The sequence below is a fragment of the Calidris pugnax genome, unplaced genomic scaffold, assembly GCF_001431845.1.
Source record: "Calidris pugnax isolate Ruff unplaced genomic scaffold, ASM143184v1 scaffold20, whole genome shotgun sequence".
Taxonomy (NCBI): Eukaryota; Metazoa; Chordata; class Aves; order Charadriiformes; family Scolopacidae; genus Calidris; species Calidris pugnax.
The window spans coordinates 20,401,230-20,413,948 of NW_015094510.1; the positions used below are offsets into that span (position 1 = coordinate 20,401,230).

Here is a 12,719-nt window from a genome sequence, read left to right on the forward strand (position 1 = left end):
TCATGCAGTAGGGTATGGATCCGCCTGTGCGCTTTTGAGGGAAGCTTTATGAAGATGGAGCTATTTCTTCACTCCCCCCCTTTTATTTTTTTTTTTTTACCCCCAGAAAATAAGCACTAAGTCGCATTTCAGCCGAGTGTTTACTCAAATGCGCCGTGTTTTCTTACATGGAAACTAACGTTCTTGAAATAAGGGGATTCTCCGCTATCCTCGGAAGGGGTGAAGCCCTCCGCCGCGCCTCGGGAAGGCTGCGGGCTGGGGCTGCCGCTCCCTCCAGGGATTTCAGAGCAATTGGCTTAACTGCTAAATCTGACCGCCTTCGTACAAAGACACCGAGGGAAAGGCTGCTGGAAAACGCGCACGCCGCAGTAATAGAGGATTTAACATCATTAATACATTGCCTTTTTTTTTCTTTTTTTTTTTTTCGGTTTGGAGGGAGGGGGCGGCCCCGGCGCACGTGGGACGGGAGCGGGGATGGCACCGGGAGCGGGGATGGCACCGGGAGCGGGGCCGCCCGCCAGCACTCACCTTGGGGTCGATCTTCTTGAAGGCCGGGTCATCCTCGTCCACCTCGAAGTAGATTTCCGTGGTGGTGATGGAGAGCGTCCCCTTGGCCACCACCACGGGGGCGATGAGCTGTGCCGGCGTGCTGAGGACCACGGGGCCTGCAAGGCAAGGGCAGCGGCGTCAGGTTGGAGGCGCCCCGGCCGGCCCATCCCCGGTGGCCCTTCCCCTTCCCTCCGCCGAGCCAGAGCCCGGCGAGCCCCCTCGTAAACGCTGTTTGTAAACCGCCGTGTTTATCCCCCTCCTGCCCGCGGTCAAGCGCTTTGAACTCCGCAGTCGGGACAGGAGCGAGTTTGGGAGCTCCGGGGTTGCCAGATAAATCAGCCCGGCAGGGAAACGCAGAGGGGTTAAGAGTGAAAAATAGCTGCCTCTTAGAAGTAGGTCCCTTCTCTTTTCGTGCCCTTTTGCTCCTCGTTAACACTACAGCTGTTTATGTGCGATAGCGGCGACTCGTTACAGACAGCTCGGACCCCGGGCCCGCAGCCCCTGCCCGCGGCACCCGCCCTGAGAAACCCGGGGATATTATTTTTAACTCTGGGTCCACCTCTCAACTCCAAAAGTATCGCGAAAAATTATATAGAATGTAATTTTATTTTATTTTTTTTTCACCTACTTCAATACCACACGCACACATCGTTAAATATATTTACGGCAAGATCGTTTTTATTTCAACTTGCTGTCACTTAATCCTTTTAAAATTACTGTAATAACGTTTCGCTCAAATATATTCCTCAGCGAGACGCTTGCATGGGCACTGGAAAGATGGGATGGGGAAAACCTATTCTAAAAGGCAGCCTTCTCCGCACAAATTGTTAGGTTTTAATTCAGGAAAAAAAAAATTAACCAAACTTCTGCTTTAATGCAAAAGACAACAGGGGATCACTTTTTCACCATCTTCAACACGAATGCAATCTACTATTAAAGCTGACAGTGACGGTGTTTAGGAAGCTCGCTAATTAAAAGAAAAGATTAAATATAAAACGCTCTTCTAGATTTAACCAGCAAAGCGTGCAGGGTAATTTGTATGAGCGTATACAAACACACCCATCCACACGCATGCACAAGCACACATCTGACATACAAATAATAATAAAAGCCTGAGTATGGAAACTGGCTACACCACCCGACGGATGCACCTTTCAGAAAACTGGCAAACTGATCATCTCAGTGAATGCCAATAAATAAATAAATGAAAGAAAATTAAAAAAAGAAAGGGTTTGGTTGGTTTACGCAGTTAGACTTCTTCCACGCCATGAGGAAGACCTCGCTCAGCTGGCAGAGCCTGCACAGGCTTCCAGCTGCCCTCCCCGGGCAGGGAGGGAGGCAGGCAGCCCTGCCTGGAAGGCCTGGTGGGGTCCAGCCAAGCCCTGGGCTGCAGCTCGCCCCAGGGCCACCAGGCACGGATGCGACCTCCCCTCCTTCCCCAGCGCCGCACGCACAGCGCTTCGCCACCAGACCTTGCGAGCAACACTTCCAATTACTCACTTAGCCCAAATTAGTCCTGTACCGGCGCATCTAACTGTCATGTTGTTAATGTTTTACTTTACTGTAACACCCAATTTGAGAGCGGATCGCACAGCGTTTTTGTCATTTACGGTGCAAAATAAAGAAAGAGGAAGGCACGGATGCGCTGTGCGCACGAGGGGAAGCTGAACCGCAGGGTTTCAGTGACAGCTTTCAGCAGTCCAGCGTGGCAGGCTGGATAATATTGATACAAACTCTATTTTCCTTCATTTTATTGTTTTCCATCTCCTAATAAACCGGGGTAGCCTCTTGACCTCAGTCAGCTGATCGGAATCACATGCGCCGGGCTTGCTCTGCTGCTCTCCCCGTCTCGCCTCCATCTTCCCTCCCTCCCTCCTTCCTTCCTTCCCTCCCTCCTTCCCTCCCTCCCGGGCGGTGAGGAGGGAGCGGATCCGAGCCGAGCCGAGCCGGGGCAGCCCGGCTGCAGCAGGCTCCGAAGGGCAGGGTGATCGATCCGAAACGCCGCTTTAAAGCCTCATCAATCTTCATCTAGGTCGCTCGAGTAATTACGCCCGATTCTCTTGTACGATTACAAGTGGATTTGGATTTCTATTCCCCAGGCCCCCTTTCTTTTGTGTTTACAGAAGGGGGGTCTGGGCAGCCGGCGGCTCCCTGCCCTGCAGAAGCACTTGCCCTTCTCCAGCCCCTTCTCCTCGCCCTTCCCCGCGGCGCGGCCGGGAGCCGCCGCTCGGTGATGGGCTCCCGGGGCCTTTGTGCGGGAAGAAAAGCGCCTTCGGAAGATGCGTCCTGGAAAACGACCCCATATTCTATCATTTTAAGGAGGCGTTTGTGGGCTTCGCTGAATCCCAGAAGAAAGACCATCAATTTAATCCAATTACCTCTTTTTTCCCTGGTGCTGTGTGGCTAAAATAAAAATAAAGGCAGCGCTATTTAATGGTCAAAAGGCCAAAACCTATAATCTGACATTCAGGAGAAGACAATAGGTGCGGGTGTGCTAGCGAAATGCACTCACGCACTGGAGGAGGGGGCAGAGCTGCAAAAGCAGGGGGTGGATGTGGAGGGAAGGGGACATTCACTTCTTAGCCCGTTACTGAATGCAGGGGAAATCGGGGATTTCTGGCTTCCTCCTCCCGAGAAAAGGCTCCGAGCTCCCAGACCGGCACCTTGGCGTCTGCCCTGTCTTCTGCTCAAATGACACCCTAGATTTGTTGCAATGTAAACGTCAGAGGTACTAAAATGCGACAAGGAATAAGCATTATAGTACTTTCCAGATGAAAAAAACGTTTGTTTGTGTGTTGGATTTTTTTCTTTCTTTTTCTTTTCTCTGTTGATAAAAAAAAAAAAAAAGCATAATAAACAGTGGTGAAATTACGGCATTTCGGGGCAGTGAGTGTTCAAACTAAGTGAAAAAAAATCTTCATAGATTTTTTTTTTTTCTGTTGAAAGCCCGAAATGAAAAAAATATTCGGTATTAACAGTGTGTCATTTTTACACTTGTCCTTTGGAAATCTCCAATTACAACTTCCAATTCCATAGCATGTTTAAGGAGCACTGAGTCTTTTTGTTGTAGCCTTCAGGGAGCAAGCCAGCCACCGAGAGAATACGAAATTAATCCACTCCAGCTATACAGAGAGAGGATTATGTTTTAATCCCCTTTGGGATAGTCTCTGGATTTTAAGGATCCGATATTAAAATGTTTACATAGAGCATAATCAAAATACTGCAGATTTTCCATATGGCACCGAGCTACGGGGAAGCTTTGGGGTCCCCTTTCCCGAACCCAATTGAGAGTCTAATGAAACAAAAGGCGGGCACACCTGAGCCAAGAGCTGCGGGACGGGCTCATTCGCATGCGGGAAAGATAACGAGCTCCGCCGACCAGCCTCACCCCGGCCCCTCGGCGGCGGCGGCGGCGGCGTCGGGCTGCGCTTTTCCGGGGGATGTAAATCCGCATTCCCGGCTGGGCTGTGGCCCCCGAGAAGCGGAGGGGCACCGGGAGCACCGGGAGCCGTGCTGCCCGGGGCAGCGGCACACGGGGATGCTGCCGGGCGCTCCCCCGGGAGGATGAAGAGCCGCCGCCGGCGAGACCGAGGGCGCTTCCCCGCCGGCTCCGGGGGAAAAGCCAACCGGTGGCTGCTCCGCTTCACCGGGCAGCTCGGGGTTTGTGGAGAGGACACGCTGTCTAGAGCGCTTCAGCTGTCGAGACTCTGGAGCCAGAGCATCTCTTTTTCAGGCTCTATTTCGTTGCCTCTTCCGAACCTCTCTGAAGCGGCCGGGGCGGCCCAGGGCAGAGAGGGAGAGACCTAACAAAGAAGTTCTGGCCTTAAAACCAGACCAGAAATCGCTTCGGATCCACAGGTCTTGTAATCTGTTCAAATGGGGAATTTTCCGCTCTGCCTGATCCCTGTGGTCGGCACATGTGATTTACATTTCTAAAACAAACGCTACCACACATATACATTTAAAAATAATATTTTCTTTCCAAAAGTAAATGATTGTGGGATTAGGAGGTCCCAGTGAATAACAGCAGAATGTAATCTCTCTCCTCCCCTCCGTTAATTTTTGTTAAACAGAGACTTCAATTCTTGTATTTAGTTCTTGTGTCTTGGCTCTGTATTTTTCAAGTTCAAGTAAAGAAAGTCAAAGCAAGTGAGAAGTTTTATCAGGTGACAGTTTGCTATCTGCTAAAGCAATACCGGTAAAATTACACCTCTCAAGGAAAGCTCCAAAAAAGTGGTGTTTTGAACTTGTTATTTCAAACTGCAAGAGCTAAAGAAGTGTTACGTTTATGAGCCTGAAAATTACACCAGAGGTGTATCTGCTAAGATGATTGGGCGTAATTACTCCTAAGTAGGATAAGATATATGCGTTTAGATGCTGAATTATGAAAATAAGCAATTTACCTGCTGCAGGCTTAAAAGTATAACTTTGAAAATAATATTTTGGTGATTACTTATAGATGAAAAAAATAATAGCTGGGACAAGTACTTTCAAAACATATCCAATCAGCTAGACTAATTTAATTCTACAACCTCCTAGTAATTACTCTGAAAAAAAGCAGTGAATATTGTCATGTTTAATTTTTAGCTGACAAAATTTTAAAAGAAAAAACATATCAATCTTTTTGTATATACTATTTAACAGATTAGCTGAAACTAATAAATTTACTGTGTAAAACAGTTTGCATAAACTACAATTTGTAATTTTATATGATACTTAGATACGAATTTTAAATATTAAGAATAATTATTTAAAAAATCCCTTACAAAGTACCTGAAATACGACAACTGAAATTCCCTCAGCACTTTAAAGCCAAGTGTATCTGACACTAACTTGCATTAAAAATGAGCGGAAATCTTTATACTCGAAACAATTTACATGTAACACACACAAAACCTTCAGTTTCTTGTAATATAAATCACATAGCATACAAGCAGAAACAGGTATAGGCACCAGAAGCCTTTGGGAGAAGCTCTGTTGTCAGAAGAAAATTTCAACCAATTAACATCATTAATATAATACATGCACTGCCATGTAAATAACAAGTAAACAACGTAAGATTCCTAAAAAACAATTCACAGAAATTAGTCTTTTTTGTTTCTATTGTCGCCATAAATCTGATCCAAATTACCCTTTAAAAAGACTTCTGCAGTAAATACATTGAACTTACATGAGGATGGTTGCCCCCAATTTGTTCTCCACTATAGCAGATACAGGGACTAAATCCTTCACTCAAGCCAAGGCTTTTATAAGAAAGTATATATACAACTCCCTTTACATATCACTTTCAACAGTTTCAATAAAGAGAATAATTTGCACAACTTTTTGATTGCAAAAACCAGATTCTAAGTCTAAACATGGCTATAATCTTGTTTTTCTCCTCCCCCACTGAATAACAACCCCAATTCCTTTCCCCTGTTTTCAGAGATATCCAAGCTTACTTTGTTGGCTTTTTACTCTTGCAGAATCATATGTTTCATATTGTGCAAGAGGGATTGATTTTTATTGTTTGTCTAAATGTCATTGCCAGTGTGGATAGGCCCTGATATCCAAAATTTTCCCCACTTTTTCCCCCCCTTTCCTCCATAAAGCATGTAACAGTACTACTAACATCAAAGATCAACTTCAATGGTCTTTTTCAACAACAATAACTAAACAATTACAGCAACTCAATTCTCTTAAGTGGTGCCATAACAGCAAACAAATGTGTTTGATTAAAAAGAAAATGTAAACAAAAATAATCTTACATATTACAACTGCGAATAAAATAGTAAGAAATAAATATACATTTTTGATGAGATTGTGAAAATGATTAGATCTTGTTGCTTAAGAAAAAAAGAGTAATTTTCTCTCAAACATATACATACTTTCCATACATTTGAGTTAAGTGACATAGGCACTTTCAAGGTAAATTATTACTTGAATTCCATACCTTCCTGGTCACATTGAAAGAAAAATATAAAATAGTACTTCTTCCTGAGGGAAAATGTATTTCACAATATTCCTAGTATATCTCATTATGTTGTTCAAAGCCTGATAGAAAGTAACCACTTAGTAGAACGGTCACAGAATATATAGAGACAAGCTCAATACCGTACCAAAGTCAATCTTATTAGGTATCTTCTTACTGGAGGTCCCATGGAACAATTACCTGTGTGTCTAACAGCCTAAAGCAAGTCTGAAAATCAACTTTTGCCCTCTTTTGCAGGTAAAGTCTGATTTGCTCTGTGGCATACATGAAAACCTCTGAAACGAGCTAAAGCTCCGAGTGGCTTACTTGGGTTTAGTGCTGTTCCAGGACGTGTTCGAGCACCAACCTGCCAGATGATCAGGTATTAATAATAATCAAGACTCCCCTTAATGATTCACAGCTGGCCAGAAACTTAAATGTTTGGGATAGGGACCTCACTACTGCAATGAATACATTTGCCACTTCAAAATTAGAATCATACAGTGTGCTCTGCCTGAAGCTATACCTTGGAAGCACTGAGTAATTTAAGCTGGTTTAGAAACTAAGAACTTGATTGTTAAGCAGTGCATCCAGATGTGACTATACTACACTAATGCACTATGACCTGCACTGGCTTCTCCTCATTTTCAGGTATAACTTAAGGTACTTTTTTTTTTAACCTAGAAAACCTTAAGTGATGCTGAACATGCTACATATGTGCCAGTTTGCCCCTCTGAGAGTGCCACCATAGCTGTCTATTTAATCAAAAGGTGAGAGAAAAAACCCACCTTAGAAAAGCATGTTTAATGGTGGAAGAAGAAAGGAGAAAGAGCATCCTGCTATAGCAGTATACCACCAAAACAGGAACTCACTGTAAAGAGTCAGGAACATGAGGGTTCAAATCCCAGTTGCCAGTCTGAGTGAACAAGACTTGACAGATATCTTATGCAGTCCAGCTTGTGTACCTTGTCATGCCAATAGAGCTCAATTGATTAGAAATGAAATGAAAGATGTGAGCCCTCAGCTTTGATTTCTTCTAGTCTCCATTCTGGAAAAGCTCTCCAGGATAAACTGTAAGCTTTATATTTCTTGAGACCATAGTAAAGGGAAGTGTTATGTTTAGCTAACTTGTGATGTTTAAAGTTCACTTATTTGGTGAGTGGGGGAAGAAAATATAAGTTCCTAGGAATATAACTTGCTAGGTATATTTGGAAGAATCATCTAAGGTGCAATAGTTGCAACCTCAAAATATTCTGAAAATACGAGTATCTCTAAACACCACAAGAACCAATAGAGAATGTTTTCTAGTGTAACTGTGTCTACTGGTTGATGGCATATTTTGCTTTCCCATAGTTAGGGAACTTCTGAAGACCCTCCCACAAAGATTGTCTGGTACCTAATAAAAGGAGAACCAATGTGGCAGGCTCTGTTGTGTAGGCTTTTTTCCTTAACAACCTGATTTAATTGCAGGAATTTTATTGCTTACACCTTTGCTAAAGTTTGTTCAAAATGGCTTCCAGGTTCAGAAGTTGCAAAGACAGAGGCTGACAGAGGATGCTCACATAAACCTTGTTTCTTTAGAAAGCCAAGCTAAAAGCACTCACATAACAGGCTACCAGTGAGGACTGTCAAAATGCACTGGATGAGGCTGCCTCTTGTACAATTTCTGGCTATTGAAACCAAAACTAACCTAACTGTTATGTTGACTGATTTTTTTAGCTTGATTGTACAACACCAGTGCAAAAAAAAAAAAAAAAAAAAAAAAAAAACTCCATTCTGGAAAAGCTCTCCAGGATAAACTGTAAGCTTTATATTTCTTGAGACCATAGTAAAGGGAAGTGTTATGTTTAGCTAACTTGTGATGTTTAAAGTTCACTTATTTGGTGAGTGGGGGAAGAAAATATAAGTTCCTAGGAATATAACTTGCTAGGTATATTTGGAAGAATCATCTAAGGTGCAATAGTTGCAACCTCAAAATATTCTGAAAATACGAGTATCTCTAAACACCACAAGAACCAATAGAGAATGTTTTCTAGTGTAACTGTGTCTACTGGTTGATGGCATATTTTGCTTTCCCATAGTTAGGGAACTTCTGAAGACCCTCCCACAAAGATTGTCTGGTACCTAATAAAAGGAGAACCAATGTGGCAGGCTCTGTTGTGTAGGCTTTTTTCCTTAACAACCTGATTTAATTGCAGGAATTTTATTGCTTACACCTTTGCTAAAGTTTGTTCAAAATGGCTTCCAGGTTCAGAAGTTGCAAAGACAGAGGCTGACAGAGGATGCTCACATAAACCTTGTTTCTTTAGAAAGCCAAGCTAAAAGCACTCACATAACAGGCTACCAGTGAGGACTGTCAAAATGCACTGGATGAGGCTGCCTCTTGTACAATTTCTGGCTATTGAAACCAAAACTAACCTAACTGTTATGTTGACTGATTTTTTTAGCTTGATTGTACAACACCAGTGAAAAAAAAAAAAAAAAGAAAAAAAAAAAGGCAAAAAAGCAAAAATCCTGTCCATAGGTCAATGCAACTGCTTAGTTTAACATAGGTACTGTTAATACAACTCTGGATACATTCTTGCCACTAATCTATGTAGGTCTGTCCCTGTACATTATTTTGAAGATTGTATACTGGTATTTTTACATGGGAACCAATTGCACAGTGAAGATGAAATGAGGTGCAGAATGGTGGAGTCTGTTCCTTATGTCAAGGTCTGTCTTCCTGCAGTTTCTCGTTTCTCTCCTATATATCAGGTACTTCATCAGCTTGACCTTTGATAAGCTAATCAGCTTCATCCGGTGTGTGGTACCTCACGACAAGGGAGAAGCTACAGACCTATGCACTAGGCAAGTGTGTGGTCATAGGCTCCATTGTAGTCTAATTTTGCAGCCTTTGAAATTTCAAATAAAAAGAGTCTTGCAAGTTATGGGAAAAAAAAAAGAATTTTACATAGACTGGTATGAGTGGACAGTAAGAGGCCATGAAGCGCTCTCACAGCCATTCATAAATACAACCAACAAAGTTAGGATTGATTTAATTTTAAAGCCTGGAAAGCAGGAAGTTCAGCTGCCATTTTAAAAGTTGGAGATACTCAGAGCAGGGTGGAATGAGGTACAAAAAGAAGAGCTCCTCAAAGCTGTGCTTAGAAGCACTATCGTATCTGACTGACAACCACCTTATAAAATATTAAGCTATTTTGGATAGTAATGTGGAAAAATGATTAGAATAAACACTGAGATGTCTAAAAATGGTATGTTATAGAAACTGTGAGGCCTTTTTTTTTGTTTTCAATGTGAAAGCCAACTACATATCAAAAGTATAACTGTTTTCAGTTTATGCCTGAATCTATACTCTAAATTAATCTCACACAAATATGTTTTTCTTCTTTATACTTAGACTCGAGGATCAAAATCTGAATATATAATAAGCAGAAACCATGGAAATCTGGCTGAATTAAATTTCCATGTTTGGAAGTGTCTACCATAAAAAGGGAAAAAGAATCACTCTTCCACATTCCTGTCCCTTCCCCAAACAAGCAACTCCCTCTGTGAAATTCCTATCTTGAACACTAATTTGCAAGAAAAATGACGTCTGAGGGGAGAAAACTACTCAGTAGTGCATGCTGAATTCAGTGAATAGTTTCCATTGAGAAGCTTGAAAAACTAGGAGAAATATTAAGATATTTTTGGTGTTTTCTAATGAAACTTTGATTTTTGCAGTCTAACTGATGTATTTATGTGTGCACGTATACGTACATACTTTCTTAAAGAATGAAAAACATAAAGCGTGGAAAAGTTTAAGGTACCTTAAGCCACCTCCAGACAGAGAGAAAAAGAGAGTGAGAGAAAGAGAGTACAACAGAGAGGGGAGAGGGAAAATGGAGAAAAAAATAAGAGAACAGTTACTACCTCTGACTCTGGAAGCCTCAAAGGTACAAGCTGTCACAGACCAAGAGAGAATTATTAGAAAGCATCACTGCATACTTGTTACAGTTCTTCCAGGGCTTCCCCTGTAGTTGCTGCTTTCTACCCCCTGGGACCTCCACAGACCACCAGAGCCACTACGGGCAACTGCTGTATTAGGAGAGCACATGATGGGTGGCAGGGTTCCCCCACCCTCGTAGGAGAGGACACACCAGGGAGGGAGGAGAAGGGCTGGAGAGGGAAGATGAGACCACTCTCAGAACCACTGTCATTCTTCGCCCTCCAGGAGTTGAGAGGGATGAAAATGATTGCTCTCCTCTCTTCTACAACCTCCTGGATGTGATCACTGCTGGAGACAATGTGCTATTTGGTCCTTTCTTTCAGCCCATTACTCTGACAGCAGATAATGTAACAAAACTTCCTCTGGTTGGCTCCAAAGAAACAATGGGTTGGTTTTTTTGCCTGCAAAATCTAATAATTTGAATATCTGCCTTCTCTGTAGAGATCCAAGTTACTGTTCTTTTCTTTAATTAAGAAAATCTACCATTTGTCTAACTCCATTAAAAAAAATATGGAAATGATCCTACATACCTTAAAATAATTTTGAGATGGAAACAGAATTAAAACCAAGAAAATATGCCCCTCCATTACTCCTTAAGAATAAGTAAGAAAAAGTTGCAAACAGCTTTGCTTACCAGAGATTGTTTACAATGGTCAACTCTTGTAAAGAACACTCAGTGTCAAATTTTGGCTCTATGAAATGTTACTGTAACTAAATATGTATATGTATAAATATTAAATGCATATTATATATACAAAGATGAGTCAATTGTATTTAATTTTTCCATCCCAAATACTTATTTTGTGAGTTTTTTGTATCTTTAGATGCAGTTCCTTTGTGTGTTAGTGTTTTTATTACTGCATCTGGTCCTATGCAAAGCTTCGAAATAATTTCAGAAATGTAAATGAGTCCTTTGTTGGAACCTGGAATAGAAAATTTCCCTAAGGGCTAAATGATTTACTTTTTTTTGGTACTGCTATGCAATTTTAACTATGTGTAGTAGAATTTTTGGCACTATTCCAGTTTCCTCTAATGACAGCTTCAAATATTTTTTCAATTGGAAATTGCTCAAAGTCATGATTATTTCTGTTAGTTTGTCTGAAATGAGACAAAAGGCTTATTTTGCATAGGCCACAAAACAGATGTTGATAATGTTTGGTTACCACCAGTCTTGTCTGGACTTCAAACAGATGACCTGGAAGTGAAAGGTCTTATATCTCATTAATAATAATACAAGCTGTCAAATACTCATGACCCAGTGTGCTCCTTAGGAAAGGGCAGTAAGTCAATACATTCAGCCCAATACCAAGCAGTCTGGACAGAGGGCTTATGGCATTTAGTCCTCAAGCCAATGTGGACTAGCTATCTATGCTGGCTTGGAAAAAAGATCAGCCCTTGTTTAGCAGTGGTAATGTGGCTTTCTAGAAATATTTCTACACTGGAGTTCAGGGTTGCTTAAAGTTAGGGCAATACTGGGATGCTGCGTTTCACTCAAACCTTCCTGGCACATTTGCATTGTGGGGGGTTTCCTTTCACCCAGAGACAGATGTCCAAGAAGAAGGGAAGATTCTGTAGTGAAGGTTAAGATACGTTAAGACTAAGATGCATTGAAGGCAGTTAGTGGCTTTCCTTGGGTTTATTTGGATGAGTAGCTCAATCTCCTCATATAACAGACCAATTAATATGCATTTATTCCTGCAAGACTCCTGTGAGGCTGTAATTCACCATGGCTTATGAGGAAGTCAGATTCTGATTTGATTGAGCCCATGCAAGTAACCAGACAGATGCCTGCCAAAGCCTTTTGTCTTCCTAAAATAACTCAAAGCCTCATATCCTCCTATCTTTGTTTCCTTTTTTCTTCCTAGAAACCACTCTTTAGAGAGTAGCAAAAGACTTTGTCAGGGATACTTTGCTTGGCTGGGGCCTATTTGCTGTTGCCACCATCATCTGACCAAGTAGATGAAATGTGCTCCAGTTAGAGGACATGTATCTTTCAAAAATGCCATTAAGGCTAAATACTGCTTTTGGATGTGCACGAACAATTTTCAGCAAGTCAACTGCAACTTCACAACAAAGAGAAAAGAACATATTTCTAAAATGTAAAATTCATAAAACTTGAGCGGTTCAACATTTACTCTGTTTCGGGTTTTTTTTAGGACCTATTTTAGTGCAAGATCAGTGTTTTAAAAAAAAAAAGGTTTAGGAAAGAATATTAATTATCTATTAAAACAT

At 41.9% G+C, this 12,719-nt stretch overlaps 1 protein-coding gene across 9 annotated transcripts in view; it reads right to left on the bottom strand.

Moving 5' to 3' along the window:
• The window catches only part of NBEA (neurobeachin), a 506,029-nt gene that overhangs the window by 159,593 nt on the left and 333,717 nt on the right, over positions 1-12,719 (bottom strand). For all 9 annotated transcript variants that reach the window (XM_014965903.1, XM_014965897.1, XM_014965904.1 and 6 more), the window contains one exon: positions 529-665. In XM_014965903.1, coding sequence (XP_014821389.1) covers positions 529-665 — 137 coding nt within the window. The remainder of the gene's footprint in view (positions 1-528; positions 666-12,719) is intronic.